Below are 18,371 nucleotides of genomic sequence, written 5' to 3' on the forward strand. Positions count from 1 at the left end.
ATTTTATGCCGAACCTACATCTGGGGAAATAACCATCAACCAGACTAGGAGACCCAAGTTAGTTTCCTTTTTCTCATTGACATACTCATCAGTCTTACTGGTGTCCTAAGAGTAGTGACTTCGTTTTACCGCCAGTATGACTGCTTTCTAAGAAAATAAAGAGGCCTGTGTGTGTGCGCACAAGTGTGCATTTGTGTATATGTTTGGCCCGAGGACATAAAAACTATATTGTGCTCACTCAGCACCATACCAGCTAGTTTGTTGCATTTTTAAAAAAATAACTAGAAGTCCAAAGTAGGTTTATACGCTGCTGCTTGAAGCTCTCTGGGAAAATTATTGATTTCTTCCAGCATAGTGACAAGCACTTTAAAAACATTTCCTGTGCATATGAGAGCCTAACTACTGCTGTTTGGGTATGGATTGGCCAAAAAGTTCGTTTGGGTTTTTCTGGAACATGTTATGGAAAAACCCGAACGAACTTTTTGGCCCACTCAGTAGCAAAGGACGTTGTATTTGGACTCCTCACCATGTTTGTTTCCTACGGAGTTCAGCCCATGGTTTGCACCAGGGTCCCCATTGGCTGCATCTCACTCTCACAACTCTTGGTGCTATTGCAGAAATGAGAGAGGAAAAGCAGATTTCATTTACTTTTGATTCTAACTTCCTTCCACAGTTACACTTGTGTACTTGCAAGACCAGAATGTGAAGACAAGTAGGGGAAGAAATCGAATGCTGCTGACGAGACCAGTCTTTCAGAACTTTGGAAACCGAAGAACAGACGTGTCAACTGCTCATTTCCCGAGAACCCCTGACAATCCTGAGGCTTCATCGGGAGCTATAGCCAGATAACATTTCCTCTCGTCAAGACCACACTGACATTTTCCCTCAGTACCATATAATGTTTCTGATTCAAGGTCCTCAATTCTTAGCCCGGAACTGGAGTTGGCAATTCTTGGGTCTGCTTCTCAAACTGGAGTATCATTCTTTATGTATTTATATGTATGTTTCAAGTAACCCTCCTTCTGTATCTATTGTATATTTTTTTTTTTTCTTAACGTCTAAGGAAATGTACAGCGTAGTGCAATTCTTTTGTCTCACACATTATATGACGGGGCATGCGGCCACAGTGAAGTCTCGGGAAGCTTTCTGCTGCCTCAGTTACAGCCTTTGAAAACAGCTCTCTAGAAATAACATTCCTGATCAGAAGCTCCATCTCTTTTAAAATTCACTAAGGATTAGGTTACATGTTCAGTATCACTCTGAAATAGGTCCCTTTCCTATTATGCATAGTATGCTAAAAATAAAAGTTTTTTTTTTTTTTTTTTTCGGGGGTTGTTGGGGAGACATACAGAATGTCCCATTGTTGCTGGGAAATTTTTCTTCCTAGCCCCCGGGTGGAGGTTGGAAGGAAGTTTTTTTCAGGAGCAGATTAAGTTGGAGTCTTTTCTCCTAATTGTTACGGTTGTTTGGACGGATGCGTGTGCTTTCATTTTGAGGCAAAGTAGTGAAATGTTTTCACAGGATCAAGAAAAGAATTGACTGCTTTTGAGTCAACCTTACATGCTGGATCCCCATTCACACACAGCACGAAATAAGTCAGAGTCTTTACAGATGGTATTTTGATAGATGCTGGATTGTTATCTGTGCCATATTTGTGCCCACTCTTTTAAGAACAATGTAGCATTATGTTCATTTGGATAAATTGTGATTTGACAACCGATTTCAATAAAACATTTGCTTCACTTAGATTTGCTGGATTTCTTAGATAATAGGAAGCCTGGGTCCTATGTTTACTGCATCCGAAAAGCAGAGAAGCTAGAACTTTCTAATATAGTCACTACACAGGGTCACTGCTTTACGTCGGTTTAAGTTTCAGGTTAGCGGAAGTCAAGGGCAGAGAGGCTTCCGCTGAAATAAACCAGGAGCTTTTCAGATTGAAGGTGCTGAAACAATGCTACCATCTGGTGGTGCTTCCTGAAAAGGTTAGTTTTCTTTGTTAATACGTGTTAATGACAAATGTCTCTAGAAAGACATTTTAGGAAGGCTTAGCAGTAAGAATTTTAGGAAGGCTTAGCAGTAAAAATGCCTTGCCTAACCGGTGATCTTGGAAAAAATTCTTAAAGTATCAAAATGATTTCTAGTTCATGCTAATATACAAAAGATTCTGTCAGCCAATTGCTACACACACAGAACCATCCCCTATCTACTGGAGAGTTTCTACTTTTTCATGGGTAGAGAACCGGTCTGGTGTATACACTTCTTAAATTTTACGTAAACTCAGTACTCCAGTTTGAGAACTGAAATTTCAACTGCTGATTAAATTATTTTAAAGCATAACACTCAAGCAAAACTAGAATAGTCCTTTTTTTTTTTTTTATTTTTAGCCAAAAGTTGGCTGTTAAAAGCTGGAAAGTAATTTTTCATAAACCAACAAATCTGATTACAAAAAAAAAAAAAATTGGCCATATTAGAAACACCCCTCATGCTAACAGCATATGGCTGTGCAGTTGGAGAACATTTAATATCCTTTTAGGAGTTATTTGCACATTTAATAGCTACTTATGCTTAATTATTAAACTTTAAAATCTCCAAATTAAAAATACCCTCTGATCTGAAGATCTTTCTTTTGCCAGCTTGAGACTTAAAAACCTAAACGCTGGTGTCAATTTCTGAAGATCAACTGAAATTTGGAGATGACAGCAGTTTTTAAGGAGTTCATTAGACTTCTAATTATTGACTGACTGCCTTTCTATGTCAGGAAGAAGGTTTGTGCTGTTTTGAACAGATTAAAGATTTGTGTAGTTTCTGGTAATCATTTTGGGGGGTTTAAATTCCATCCTGCCGCTCATCCTATTGGTATTTGGTCTTGGCCAGGTCATTCCAGCCATCACAGTTGGTTTTTCAGTGGCAGTTGCTTGGTGACTGTGCTCTTTTGATGTGCCCTGGTTATTCCCGTTCAAGTTCTGTACTTGTGTCCGTTAAGCATCATTGTTTTATTAACAGGAGGAATGCTATTAACAGTAGCATGACATACAATTCTGTATTATAATTTTAAAGCTGCTGTTGTGAAGTCCTTAAGCATCAAATGCAAACTGCAGAAGTTGGAGCAAGTGCCTAAACTTTGCTAATTTTTGCATTACTATGGAGCCATGTACAATAGAAAGGAATGCAAGACTTGTACACTCTTGCCGTTTCTTATACTTGAGGAATATAAAATGTTCCCCCTCAGGTTCTTTTGCTAATGGTACACCCGAGTTGCCTCTCTCTGCCACACAGATAACTTTGTTCCGATATTTCCTTTGAGATATTGAAGGGCTGGAAATTTTAGCTTTCAGTGTAAGCTTCAAGCTTAGCGGTTTTCCTTTAATCTGAGACAATATTTGATTCTTACTTCTGTTTGGGGGGGATGCAGATTTTTCATTTATCTAAATAAAATGCAACCTAATTAAATACCATGGATTTTCTTTCTGTAATTTCACCTTAATTCAATTTTGATTGCTCTTTACCGTCGTGAGATTCATCACGCATTTCACTTCTACTTTTAACTATACGTAATCATCCCTTGCGACACTGTCCACAGAGCTTCCTGGGACTGTACGAGTGCACAGAAATCTCTTCAGTGATTCTTAAGCTTTTCGGGTTAGGGACCCCTTTGATTAGATGCTCAGTAAGCCTCTGGCTGACATCCAACCCCACAAATAAGCACAGTTTTATGCAGTTTTTGGATAGCCACACTCTGAAATCCCAACCGGGAACCAGAACCAGAGTTAGAAAACCCTTATCTGATAGCAGAAAAGGAAATGGGCACAGTGCAAGGATTCCCAGGAAGAGGCTGGCACCTGAATGTGACCAGTGTCACAGGGAAGAAAGAAAAGGAAGTCGCTTAGTGGTGCCTGACTCTTTAAGACCCCATGGACTGTAGCCCACCAGTCTCCTCTGTCCATGGGATTCTCCAGGCAAGAATACCGGAGTGGGTTGCCATTTCCTCCTCCAGGGGTCTTCCCGACCCAGGGATCGAACCCGGGTCTCCCACACTGCAGGCAGATGCTTTACCCTCTGAGCCACCAGGAAGTCCCCTTAGCCACCCATATCTTATTGTTGGTGTCACATGACTGCACCTCTAATGTGATTCTAGGGATGAATCTGCTGGGCTGCCTGGCACAGTTTTTGTACAAATGCAAGTTCCTCCTCACTACCAAGTTCCTTACCATCTCCACCCTATGGTATATCGCTGGAATTAGGTAAATGACTTGGCTCTCCTTTTATAAATTAGAAAATTGAGATATAGATCACCTGTCCTTATGCGATCACACAGATTGTAGCTAAGGTGACCAGGACTTAGAGATGGCATTGTAATGAAAATAATATAATCATGACTCTTTTTTTTTTAAGTGCTGTCACAGCTTAGAAATCACCTCCCGACACACACACACACTTTTTGATGTTTAAATATTAACAGGCATCTGTATAGTGCATGCCAAGTTGATTCAGTCATGTTTGAGCCCACCAGTCATGTTTGAGCCTACCAGGCTTGATTCTCCAGGCAAGAATACTGGAGTGGGTTGCCATGCCATCCTCCAGAGGATCTTCCCAACCCAGGGATTGAACCTGAGTCTCCTGCATTGCAGGCGGATTCTTTACCTGCTGAGCTACCAGGGAAGCCCCTATCTGTACAGTATCCAAAGCAATCTCGTGACTTTTTGCATATTCTCCTATTTCTTGTTGACATGAAAAATTTTAACACAAGAGAAGTATTACATCCAACCTTAAGAGAAACTTGCCTATAGATAGTATTCATATTTGGAAACCAGAGTTGGAATAATATTTCCTAAATGACGAAATTAGGACTCAATATGTTATTTTCCAACAACAGGATATGTTTGCTAAGTCCTAGCACTAACTCGCCCCTCTGCTTTTTCTTGTTTGTTCTAAAACTCCCACATAACCTGATATAATTAACAAGCACAGAATACTTTACATTAGGTTAACTTAAAAACCACATTGTGTTTGATCCTAATTACGCTTGTTAGCCTCAGAAGCTCTCCTAATTCCGGGAAAAGCAGATGGGGTTGTCTTTAGGACTTGAAACCTGGACATAGAGTTCCTTGTAAAGGCTTTATGGAAAGGGTACAGCCGCATTGGCCAGTGGACCATTTTAAAGAGTGGGATTTAAACTAAACGGTTACTAGTTTAACAGAGAAGAGATGCTCTCCCAAGGCAGTGTTGGGATTCTGCCTGTCAAGTGCCCAATTCTGCCCACTCCCCTGTCAAGTTTTGGTTAGGGTATTAGGGGTGTGATTAATGGTTAGGGTGTTAATGAGTTGGGACCAAAGATACTTGTGATCCTGCAAGGCCCAGGACAACCCTTCTTAAAAAAGGAAGTTTCTACCTAAAATGCCAATGCTTCTAGAGAGTTGCTACTCGAGAATTAAAGATCAGAGGTTAGAAGGAGACTAACATGTTACTATGGTAATAGCTATCATCACCACCACCATCATCATCACCAGCTAGCAAGAGATAATTGTTGTTGTTTAGTCACTAAGTCGTGTCCGGCTCTTTGCGAACCCATGGACTGCAGCACATCAGGCTCCTCTGTGGGATTTCCCAGGCAAGAATACTGGAGTGGGTTGCTGTTACTGGAGTATATTAAAATAGTGACACTTTGGCTTGGAGAGCTAAGAGGGAAATCAAGAGATGGTTAGGAGATGAACTAAACAGGACACAATACCTGATTAACTGTTGTGGGAATACCATGGCGTGAAGAATGAAGTTTCTGGGGAATTCTCTGGTGGTCCAGTGGTTAGGACTCGGCGCTTTCACTGGCTGAGGTTCAATCCCTGATTGGGGAACTAAGATCCTGCAAGTTGTGCAGCGTGACTAAAAACAAAAACAAACCAAACAAAAAACCAACACAAAAACAAAACCCCTTCAATCCCTTCCCCAAATAAAATGACAAGCCTTGGAAAAAAAAAAAAAAAATGAAGTTTCTGCATTGCCAAGATGGATGTGGAGACATGGGTACATGAGCTTCCCTGGTGGCTTAGATGGTAAAGAATCTGCCTACAATACAGGAGACTGGGGTTCGATCCCTGGGTCTGGAAGATTCCCTGGAGAAGGAAATGGCAACCCACTCCAATATTCTTGCCTGGAAGATCTCGTGGATAAAGGAGCTGGGTGAGCTACAGTCCATGGGGTCTCAAAGAGTCAGACACGACTGAGCCACTGACACACACTGAAATGGGTAGAGGTGGGCAATGATATTTGCTTGGAAAACGTTCAATTTGAGAGTCCTATGAGATTCCCAAGAGAAAATGCAGGATCAGTAGCTGGATATAAGGGTCTTAGAAAAAGACAGAGAGACATAAACGGCTCTTCTGTCCTCTCTATGCCCTGGAAGAAACAGAAGGGAGAAAATAACCTACACAGATCCCTACGACATTGCTTAAAAATCTCAGGCACAGACTCTGGTGGCAAAGAAAGATGAGGCTTACCCTGTCTCAGCAGTTTCCTCGTTTCAGAATGTATGACTAGGTGCTTCGCAAGGTGCTTGATAAACTAGAAAGCAAAATGCACCATAGTACATTAACATCAGTAATTAGAAGTTTTAATAAAACCACCCACCAGAAGCAACCTGATGACAGTTGTAATTTGATAGATTCAGAATAATGACGTTGCTGTTTCTGAAATATTAATACCATAAACATCTTTTTTCAGACATGTTCTTTTTGTGCATCATCTGCGTTTCTTATCTTTCCTCCTCTCCCTGTTGCCTTCTCAGTTTCTGCGGTCTGCTAGCCCCTCTTCTAGGGTGGAGGTGGGGGGCATGCACTGTGGGGGAGGGGCTCTGGCTGGAAGGGGGCCAAGCCTGCAAGGCCTCTCCCAGGGCTCCCTAGACCGTGCATCTTCCTGGTGCCCAGTTCTTTCTGGCTGGCTACCTTCGGACCTTTGTCTGTTTCCGGGCATCTTCATCTAAATGGAAGGATAAAAGGATTATTTTGTCTTTTGCTAATCAAAAAAAAAATAAAAAATCATAGAAATAAATGGCTAACAGCAAGGAAGGATTTCCTAGGCAGAGAGATTTCCTAGGCAGAGCCCCTCCCCCACAGTGCATGCCCCCCACCTCCACCCTAAAGAGGGGCTAGCAGACCGCAGAAACTGAGAAGGCAACAGGGAGAGGAGGAAAGATAAGAAACGCAGATGATGCACAAAAAGAACATGTCTGAAAAAAGATGTTTATGGTATTAATATTTCAGAAACAGCAACGTCATTATTCTGAAAGGACCCTGGATGGTGAGACCTGGACTCTGTAATGACCACCATTTGTTTCCTCATCCAGATCTTTGCCTCTCTTAGAGTAAGGAAGATTGTCTAGGTAGCCTCCTCAAAAACTAGTTAGGGTGTTTAATTACTTTGGCTGCATTCTTTTCTGTGCTCAGATTAGAGGCATTCAGAACGAGAACAGAGAGGTTTAGAACAAATCTTGTGCAATTGTTAAGTGCGTCCGACTCTGCAACCCCATGACTGTAGCGTGCCTAGAATAAATCCTGCGCTGTGCTTAAGTGCCCAGTCGTGTCCAACTCTTTGCGACCCCATGGGCTGCAGCACGCCAGGCTTCCCTGTCCTTCACTATCTCCTGGAGTTTGCTCAAACTCAGGTCCACTAAATGCCATCTATCCAGCGCATCCTCTGTCATCCCCTTCTCCTCCTGCGGGGTTCTCCAAATTTTGCTACTAGCCTCATCACCATCATCCTCTTTTGGGAACCTGTTCAACGTGCACAGTCTTGGGCCCCACTCTGAACCGACTGAATCAAATACCCTGTTGTTGCTGTTGTTCAGCCGCTAAGTCACGTCCGACTCTGTGACCCCATGGACTGCAGCCAGGCTCCTCTGTCCTCCACTATCTCCCCGAGTTTGCCCAAATTCATGTCCATTGAGTAGGTGATGCTTTCTAACCATCTCATCCTCTGCTGCTCCCTTCTCCTTTGCCTTCAATCTTTCCCAGCATCAGTCTTTTCCCATGAGTTGGCTCTTCACTTCAAGTGGCCAAAGTATTGGAAAGCTTCAACATCACATACTCTACAGTCTGTTTTATGAAACCCTCCAGAAGATTCTGATGTGCTGAAGTTTTAGAACCTCTGTGGTAAAGGCAATAAATCAGATTTAGGTTCATCTCCTCAATAGCAGCATGAATAGGTTAACAGGTGAAAAAGTTTTCCCTTTCAGATACTTACCCCTTTCCTGACAACCCTCCCCCCCGTCACTTCTAGTCCACAAAAATGTTTGCACATTTGGGAAGGTAAGAGTTGAGCCACATGGTTTGAATCCTGACTGGGCAACCTCAGAAAATTGGTTAACTTCTTTGGGCCTCAATTTCTTTAACTGGAAACAGCACCTGTGTCTGACAGGACGGCCTGGAGGAGTTACTTTAAACCTGGAGCACCCAGACAACCAGTACAGGATCTTGCCTCTGCATGCTCAGCCCTGCAGTGTGTAATGCCTTCTTCATGAGGCGCGATCTTCCCAGTAATCAGGGAATTTAAGCAGGGCAGGTTTGACTATTTTCCAGACTAGCACAAGTTTGAGTCAAAAATTCACAGCTACTTTTTATGTTTAAAACATTTTGTCTGAGAAGAACGAAACCATGGAACATCATTTCACCCTGGTCCGTTTTTTTTTTTAAATACTATAGATTCTCAGTTTAATTTTTATTTTATTTAGAGAGCTAACAGTTTCATTTAGAGAGTTAACAGTTCAGTGCTGTTCTTCCAACTGTGTTTTGGGAGAGCTAGTTCTAGAAGAGGAAGTTTCATCGATCAGTATCTTAAGCTCAATAATTTTTTTTAATCTGCTTAAAGATTTCTAGGTCTGCATCCTTCTTACCTGCAAGTGATATATAGCAATAACTTGTTCTGGACCAAAATGGAGGAATAAAGCAAAGATTGTCATACAAAATGCAGTCAACCTGAAGAACAAGTTAAATTGCATGACAAGAAACTGTACTCCCTGTTCTCATACTTTATCTTAGAATTAATTCCTAGTGGATTAGTAAGAGAGGGCTTCCCCTCCCCCATCACAATTCCCAGCCAAATTTCAGGAGGTACCTCGTACATACCATCCTCTGTAACTATCCTTCTAAGTGCTTCTATCTCTTTAAACACAGCAATTTGGATTTTCCCTGAAATGTGTGACTGAGGTCTGACATTCTGAAATTGAAGCATTCACTTTGGATGTTTCAGCCCTTCCCCTTCTGGCAAGGTAAAGTTAACAAACAAGAATAGTGACCGGTTCTGTGACTTTAACAAGGCTTGAGGTCCACCCTAGACTCCATTCTTCTGTTATTATCCAAGCTACCTTGTTAATTTATTTCTCAGCTTAATTGAAGGATAATTGATAAATACATTTTAATGGAATGCTTTCTTCCCATTAAGCCCATATTTCCTATGGTAACATAAAATCCTACAGTTCCTACAAATCTATTTTTTAGCAACATCTGTTGAATGAATCATTTATTGTTTTCCCCAAGAAAGGAAAAGTAATAGACCCAGTGGTGTTAATAAAGGCTAGAGTGTGGGGGAAGTGTCAGTTACTCAATCCTGTCTGACTCTTTGCAACCCCATGGACTGTAGCCTGCCAGGGTTGGCCATAGGATTTCCCAGGCAAAAATACTGGAGTGGATTGCCATTCCCTGCTCCAGGGGATCTTCCCAACCCAGGGATCAAACCCATGTCTCCTGTGGCTCCTGCACTGCCAGTGAATTCTTTACTGTCTTGAGCCACCACAGCAGCTCAAATTCATCCTGAAGCTTAGGGTGTTCAGATTGCTCATACCTTCAACTGATATGGCCAACGCTTATTTCAGCTGGTACCATCAGATTTCCCCAGTGGTCCAGTGGTTACGAATCTGCCTGCCAGTGCAGCAAAATCCTGCTCCAGGAGGATTTCACAAGCTGCGGGGCAACTCAGGTTGTGTGTTGCAACCAAGGAGCCTGCACACCCTGGAGCCTGTGGTCTGCAACAAAAGAAGCCACTGCAATGAGAAGCCTGTGTACTGCAACTAGAGAGCAGCCTCCCCCGCCCAAATTAGAGAAAGACTGCCGGCAGCAATGAAGACCCGGTACAGCCAAAAATTAGATATATGTTTTAAAAATTAAAAAAAAAAATTGGTACCATCCAAACTCAGAATAAAGTGTTAGTTTATAACCTCTTGGGGTTAAATGGGAACAGAGCATCCCAGGGTAGGGTTGGCTTCTTTATCTGTACTCGACTTTTGGTTTAGGGAGGGAATCGGCATTGTCCAGGTCTGCCACACGGAAGAGGCGGCTGCAAGCTGTTAAGAGCGCCTGCACTCCAGCAGGGGAACAGAGTGCCTGCCCTTTTCATCAGGATGCGGGCGTTTACCTCTCCTTCTTCACCTATCAGATCCTTAGTGATTCCCATGACTTCCTGGTCTTCAAGACCCCCTTGTCTGCCAGAAGGGCTGGGAGGCACACTCTGATTTTCCCTTTCAGATATTCACTGAAGCTAACTTGGCACAAGACTCTCATTTAAATTGTAAGATGTAAATATATAGCCCTTTTCCAAGGGCTTTCCTGGTGGCTCAGATGGTAAAGAATCTGCTTCCAATTCAGGAGACCCAGGTTCCATCCCTGGGTTAGGAAGATCCCCTGGAGAAGGGAATGGCCATGCACTCCAGTATTCTTGCCTGGAGAATTCCATGGACAGAGGAACCTAATGGGCTACAGTCCATGGGGTTGCAAAGAGTCAGACACAATTAAGTGACTAACACATACACACACAGCCTTATTGAAGGTTTTACTTTCTGTGGTCAACCTTCATCCTATTAAATGGAAAATTCTGGAAATAATTCATATGTTTTAAATTGCAGCCATTCTTGGTGGCATGATGAATTCCTGCACAGCCCACTCTATCCCTCCCAGGTGTCAATCATCCCTTTGCCCAGTGTATTCTGCTCGATAGTCACTTAGTAGCCATCTGGGTTATCAGATGGACTGTCAGAGTACAGCAGTGCTCAAGTAACCCTTATTTTACTAAAAATGGTTCCAAAGCACAAGAGCAGTGATGCTGGCAATTCAGCTATTTTCTTACTGTTTAATTTATAAATTAAACTTAAGTATGGATGTATAGGAAAAAACATAACTTCTATGGAGTTTGGTACTATCTGTTCACATTCTTGGGATGTATCCACTGAGGGTAAGTGGGGAGGGACTACTGTAGTTTTTTTAATCAGTGGATTATTTGTATTTAATAATCTAGGTTGATATAGCCTGTATTTGTGTCATCTTTAGGCAAACACTTTGACCTCTTTTTTCCCCCTTTAACAAAAAAAAAGTTCAATAAGTCAATGTCCAAACTAACTTGTGGTCAAATTTTGACTCTTCATAGCTTCTTCTTATATTGTTTACTCGTTTGATTCTCACAGTTTTATGATCCAGTGCAGTTACTGTCTTCATTTTACAAATAGAAAAGGTACCCCCCAGGTTAGGGGAATTTGCCCAGAGTTCAGCAGGTACAAGAGGAGATACAGCAATAAAGTGACTTGGGCAATGTTCTCTAATCACCCTTCCTGCCTCTTTTTTTGGCAGACAAAGTAATACAGAGATAAAATCATATACCCATTTAATCAAATGTTTATTCAATGAAAGTATGTATAAAAACTTTACAAATCTTAGAACGCAACTATACATGAAGTAGGATGACGGGATATTCAGTTTTTAACATACACATACAGCACAGTTATTAACTGTTCTTCCCTTTCCCCTTCGGTCCTTATTTCTGGCTCCTGTTTTATCCTGTGAGACCATTCTGTTATTGGCCTAAAGGAAGATTAATGGACAACTTTTACGGCTTTCAGGCCAATGGAGGAAATTTCAGGTTTTTTTTTTTTTTTTTAATGGGAGACTAAACATCAAAATTAAGCTTTTTCCCAAACAGCAATTTTTTGTCCTGATTTTTCTCTGCCATTTTTGATGCTTCAGTGAATGTTGCCAGTAACTATCAGCATTAACATTTAAAGTCATTAAAGTTCCTACATTTGCTCACAACTTTCCCTGTAAGATGCATATTCTTGTATCTCTCCCCGACCCCTGCATACTCACACTGATTTAAAAGCAGTTGACTGGTGCTAAAAACAAATTTACCACTGGCAACTGCTAGAATGGCATATTGTTTTCTATTCAGAAAGACAATCTATAGAATGGTACTTTCAAGTCTGATTTTTAAAACAACCAAGAAATTTGTTGGAAACTGAAACACATATTTTGTTGTTATTCAGCTTTGAAAAAAGCCAGCAATTAGATAAGGCATGTGCATTAATTCACCTGTTTACAGCAAGTATCCACGCATTTTCTCTTCCAAACACACAGACCCACAGCTTGTCATGTTTTACCCAAAAATTAAGATTGCCATCACATTATTACTTTTTCTCTTTTGTGTTTTGTTCAAGTAGATTTCTCAACTAATGATTTTTCCTAACTGGACATAATCTCAAAGGATGCATTCTGAAATAAGACACCTGGAGGATAGCTACTAAGAATGTTTTCTTGGGTTTGAAGTTTCCCCACACCTCTAGATTTTGCATAGTTACAGAGCCCCACTGTATCTCTAAGAAGCATGCTGTATTTTTCAGACATTGTCTTTCTGAGAAGGGAGACTTATTACCCAGGGAAAGTCATAATTTTAGCTTGCCAAATTGCATTGGAGTTGTTTTGTTATGTTATATACCCTTCATTAGTTCCAAGTAGGTTTTTAAATCATCTAAAACTTCTCCAAGTCTATGAGCTTATAAGTACTACTGACCATTATCTTTCCAATATCCCCTGAATTAAAGAAATATGTTCCAGGTTTATAATGCACAGAGCCTTTAAGAGGAGGGGCTGGGGACGGGGCAGGAGGGGTGCGGGGAATGGGGCCGGGACCTCTCTGTATCATGCCATGGAGAACAAGAGTTCTGAATTGGGGGAAGGGAAGTAAGAGAGTCTTTGTAAAAATGAGTTTTTAAAAAGATAAGTAACATTCAGTCTAACAACACTGTTTCCTGTTCCTTTTTGATGGAAGCCAACACCGGGTGGTCGGGTTCCGTCACTTCGGAGTCCCCACTGCCCAGGAGAATGGACCGCCCCTCCTCCAGGGCGAACACGTCTGAGTTCTGGTTTTGGCATGAATGTTTAACCACCTCATTGGGAGTGGAGAACGTTTTGTCACACAAGTTGCATTTGTAGGGTTTGTTCGTCTGTACCAACATGTTGTCCATCTGGCTGCCTTCCTCAAAGGTGCAGAGCTCCAGAGTCTGTTTGTCCACCATGGTGTAGGTGTCGATGCTCTGGTTGAGGCACACGTGGCGGGCCGCCTGGTTGGCCCTGCAGAAGCTCTTGTCGCACGTGCTGCATTTGAAAGGCTTCCCGGTGTGGATGTACATGTGCTCCCGCCAGTGGCTTTTCTGGATGAACTTGCGGCCGCAGATGGTGCACTCGTACTTGCGCCGCTTGACCTCCCGCTCCTGGTCCGCCTGCTCCAGGTTGTCAATGTCCGCGATGTCCGAGGGCGGCGGCGTCTCCGAGTGCGGCTGCCCATCGATGATGGGCGAGTCCGAAATGTGCTGGAGCTCGCTGTCGCTGATGATGCCAGCCTCTGGCACTTCCATGGCATCTTTGCCGAGGTCCGCCGCGTTGCTGCACAGGGACAGGGGCACGCGGCTCTCGCCAGGCTGGCTGGCTGTGAAGGGGACCCCCGTGTGAATCTGGAGGTGCTCCCGCAGGCTGCTCCGCAGCGTGAAGCGCCGCCCGCACAGGTGGCAGGCGTAGTACTTGGGGAAGCTGCCGTTCCTCTTCATGATGCTCGGCTTGACGTGGGCGATGGTGAGGGGCGCGGGCTGCTCGTCCGAAGAGGAGGCTTCCAGGTTGGTTTCCTCCCCGGGGGGCGGGGGAGGAACGGGCGTGGAGACGAGGTCGGGCGACAGCGAGGTCTGCAGTGGGTCTGAGGGGGTCATATGTGTCCGGTTCACCTGGCTCAGGTTGGAGGGCAGCTGGGAGAGCTGGGAGGCCTCGGGCCCCTGCTCCTGGCTCATCCGGGTTGCCTGCGGCCGTGGCTCTCGGCCAAGTTTCTCAGGCGCCGAGGTGATCTTGGTGGCTTGTCTTAGCTGGTGATCTGCGATCTGAATGCCGTACAAGGATGACGCCAGTGGGAAAACTTGGTCGGGATGAGAAAAGGCTCCTTGGCTGGCCAGGCTGGCCTCCTGGATCAGCGGGTAAGCGTGCAGAAACTTGATGCCCTGCTCCAGCCGCACCGGGTCGATCAGCTGCGGCGCCATCTTCCCTGTGTACATGAGGTGCAGGAGATAGCTGAAGATGTCCGGCTGGATGTCGGTGGGTTTCAAGCGGACACACTCACTGAAAGAGACAAGAGAAAAGTCTCAGTGGATGTCAGTCAGTGACTCAAGTGATTCCATAAAACCCGAGAGAAAAACCAGGAGGGCTCTTACCGAGGCAAATGAAACAAGACCCATCTCCCATATCTTACTGTGAGTTTCATGAACTGGAACACTCAAAAGGGTGTTCAATGGGAACGTATGCAATTTAATTCTAAAACTTATAGGTTTCTTAATAGAACAGACAGGAATACAATAAAGATATTTTAAAGGACCGAGAAAGGGTAATTCATGTTAAAGAAATATGGTATCTTAACTCATAGACTCTTGAAGTAGTCTTTCTCCTAGTAACCTATGTAAAATTGTATCATTTATAAACAACTGTATTTTATGGAGAGGATCCATTGTTGAGTGGCCCATGACCCAGTAAATGGTTAAGAATCCCTGATGTGCATATCTTTCAGCTAAATGTCTAGGACTTTATATTGATTCAATGCCATCTGGAGCGCAACAGATCTTTTAAGATTAAGAGTCACACAACATAACGTAGGGGGGTTAGACTGGTGCCTAAAAGCAAGACCACAAAAGTAAGAAAAACTAAATCTCCTGTCCCTGCTCTGAACCCCTCTGATCTCTCCAGCACGAAGGGCAGAGTGCAGCAGACCTGGGAATAATCAGGAAGGCGAGCCACATTCCAGCTCCAGTGGAGTCTGATCACCATCCCAGTATCGCTGGATTGCATGAAAAGCAGTTATGGGACAACTCAGTTGTTTATCAAATACAATCATCCTCATCATTGGAACTGCAGCTGGGATTTATAGGCATTTTCTCATTGAATTGCCATTAATTTGCATTTTAGAGCTTCCCAAGTGGCACAGTGGTAAAGAATCCGCCTGCCAACGCAGGAGACTCAGCTTCAATCCCTGGGCGAGGAAGATCCCCTGGAGAAGGAAATGGCAACCCACTCCAATATTCTTGCCTGGGAAATCCCATGGACAGAGGAGCCTGGTGGGCTACAATCCACCAGGTCTCAAACAGTGAGACACAACTGAGTGACTCAACAATTCACCTTTACAGATAAGGAGTTGAGGCTCAAAGGGATTTATACTTTGCTCAGTATCAGTGTTAGTAAGTGGTGGGGCTTAAATTTGAGTCTAACTTCTAAGCCAAGACACCAAGATTCTTTGGACCATTAAAACAATCCTGTGTAGAAGAGGCAGATCTGGAATGATGATTGATATGGAAACCGAGATTCCCCAAGGTTCAGTGGCTTATATAAGGTACCAAAAGGAGTTGTGGCCAAACTAATGGTCTAACTTGCAGACTTCAGTGTCTGCATCATCCTAGAAACAGAGTGCAGATTCAAGCAGTAATAAAAGCTCCCGAGAACCCTCCCTAAATCATCAGTAAATAAAACCTGACACATCACCATAAATCGATGAGAGATAAAGATCTACATGAGGTGTAAGTGCTGTCACCTACTGAGTGAGTATATTCTACTGACAATGCATTTTTCAACCTCAAAGACATCTGCCTTGAATGCTTTTAGAATTTATAATCATTTTTCATTATACCACTTATTACTATTATGACTCTTTTTGGGTCCTTTAGCTATTTACTGTAAGTATTTTCCAATATGCTAAAATAGTAACAGTATAATCTCTTCTAAATTTAGTATTTTATTCTGTTAAAAAAAGGGGGAGGCAAGTGACTATTAAATGGCTTTTAAAGCTATTTGTGATAAAATATACTTGAATAATTACTGTATTACCATCAATGTGTATAAATTTCAAGATGCCTGCATACAAATAATCATGTGTAAAATGTCTGACTATAAAGTATAGAAGGCTTTATAGAATATATTCTTTATAAGCAAAGATCAAGCATAAACTAGTACCCCTTTGACAACAGAAAGGGAAAGAGCTTTTGTGACTGTTTTTAAAAACACACAGATCACTCATGTCTTTATTTGGAGACTTTGTTATAGTCCTTTCAATTATTTATATTCCTTTAAATAGGAATGCCAGTGCAGGTGGTCCTTTCCTTTAAGCCAAGGTAAATGCCAACAATATTCTGTGTATAGTCGAACATATTGAGATGCCCTAGTGAAATTCAATATTCAAAATAAACCTTCAGGGATTTGGTATGGTGAAGAAAACTTTCATAATGTAAACAGTCAACTCCGCATTGAAGACTGAACTGGCGGGGAATCTTTCCAGGGCCGGGCAGAGGCTAGAGAATGGGAAGCCACAGGCCTTGAAAGATGCAAATCACCCCCAGGAGCCCAAAGGGCGCCTTTTGTTCTGTGGGGACTTGTGTGTTCAGTTGCTCAGTCATGTCGGACTCTTTATGACCCCATGGACTGTAGCCTGCTGGGATCCTCTGTCCATGGGATTCTCCAGGCAAGAATACTGGAGTGGGTTGCCATTTCCTCTTCCAGGGGATCTTCCTGTCCCCAGCTTGAACCCATGCCTCCGGGATCAGAATTCTCTACCGCCCAGACACCGGGGAATGTTACCATCTGTGGGGATGGAATGTTGCTTCAATCAGGAGGAAGGATGGTGAGTCCCCCTGCCTCCATGCCAAAGAAAAAGGAAGGGCGGAAATCCCAAGCCTGGCTAGATTTTTCAGCCTCCATGAAAGGTAAATCCCTAGCGGGGTCCCTTTCCAGAAAAACTCTGTTGTAAATTTTATTATTTCCCCTTACTGGTTATTGTATAAGTTGAGTTGTCCTCTGTCTATTGACTGTGAATGGAGATGACTGGTTAGTAAGCCTCTCAAATTTTAATGAACTTTGTGCAATTTCTGAGGGCAAAGAAGGGATGGGGTTGGGGAGGCCCCATCCACACTTCAGCCAGGCTTACAGGGAGGAAAAACTCCCGGGGGACAGGTGAGGAGCCCCAGGCAGAAAGCAGTGGAGCCCTGGGGTTTGCGGTCAGCACCCAGGGCCCGGGGAGGTTTCCAGACACCAATTTATTTTGATTTGTTCATCTTCATCTTTCTTTTCCTAAAGCAGAAGCACATAGACACACTCAAGACACTAAAAAGTTATTTTAAAAAGCTCCTTATGTCACATTCCAGCCATCAGTGTCCTCCATGGCTATCCCTCCCAGGCAGCCAGACCTCCTGTCAAATTGCTCGGCTTGCTCGAGGCCACTCTGGTCATGTCCCAGGCTTTGGGGAAGGAAACTGCTGTCTACAATATACTTACACATAAGTGGTTTAGTTTGCAGGTGTATGTTGGACGTAACACTTTTATGGAGGAAAAATACAATTTTTGCACAAGCTACAAGCCCTTCCTAAAAACTTCCACAGTCATTTACATTTTTAATCTTTCCTTCACTAGACCCTTTAAAAAGTAAAGGATGAGCTTAAAAGACTTTGAAAATAAGGATTTAAAAATAATGTTTTAAAAAAAGTAATGTGAGAAGCTATCAGAAGTTATTCTTAGGAAGCATCCATAAAGCAGAGACATCTAGTGGTAACTGCAGACATAAAACACTCTCTGTGTGAAAAACTATTCTTGGTCTCCCTACAGTTGCTGCTGTTGTTCAGTTGCTAAGTCACATCCGACTTTTTGTGACCCCATGGACTGCAGCACCGCAGGCTCCCCTGTCTTCCAGTATCTTCCGGAGTTTGCTCCACTTCATGTCTATTGGGTCAGTGATGCTATCTAACCATCTCATTCTCTGTCACTCTCTTCTCCTCCTGCCTTCAATCTTTCCAGCATCAGGGTCTTTTCCAATGAGTCGGTTCTTTGCATCAGGTGGCCAAAGTATTGGAGCTTCAACTTTAGCATCTCTACAGCAGTCAGCAGTTAAAAGCAGGGCTCTGGTCTTTGCCTAAGCATTCTCCCTTCGCAAACAGTACATGCCAGCTCCGGGGCAATAACACACTGCTGCTTAAACTTCGGCCCCGATACCACACTCCTTTGTTAGAATGGTATTTGCTCACTGGTCTACACTTACACTTCCTTGGGATCACAAAG

The 18,371-nt window shown here is 43.1% G+C and overlaps 2 protein-coding genes across 5 annotated transcripts in view; one reads left to right on the forward strand and one right to left on the reverse strand.

Moving 5' to 3' along the window:
* AKAP12 (A-kinase anchoring protein 12) overlaps positions 1-2,648 on the forward strand; it is a 112,109-nt gene extending 109,461 nt beyond the window's left edge. For both annotated transcript variants that reach the window (XM_070376864.1, XM_070376865.1), the window contains one exon: positions 674-2,648. The gene's annotated coding sequence lies outside the window, so the exon portion shown is untranslated. The remainder of the gene's footprint in view (positions 1-673) is intronic.
* An 8,984-nt stretch (positions 2,649-11,632) lies between these two features.
* Positions 11,633-18,371, reverse strand: part of ZBTB2 (zinc finger and BTB domain containing 2) — a 28,712-nt gene continuing 21,973 nt past the window's right edge. For all 3 annotated transcript variants that reach the window (XM_070376868.1, XM_070376866.1, XM_070376867.1), the window contains one exon: positions 11,633-14,405. In XM_070376868.1, the coding sequence (XP_070232969.1) occupies positions 13,034-14,341 (1,308 nt within the window). In that variant the 5' untranslated portion in view covers positions 14,342-14,405 and the 3' untranslated portion in view covers positions 11,633-13,033. The remainder of the gene's footprint in view (positions 14,406-18,371) is intronic.

Source organism: Bos mutus, chromosome 9 (assembly GCF_027580195.1).
Source record: "Bos mutus isolate GX-2022 chromosome 9, NWIPB_WYAK_1.1, whole genome shotgun sequence".
Lineage (NCBI taxonomy): Eukaryota > Metazoa > Chordata > Mammalia > Artiodactyla > Bovidae > Bos > Bos mutus.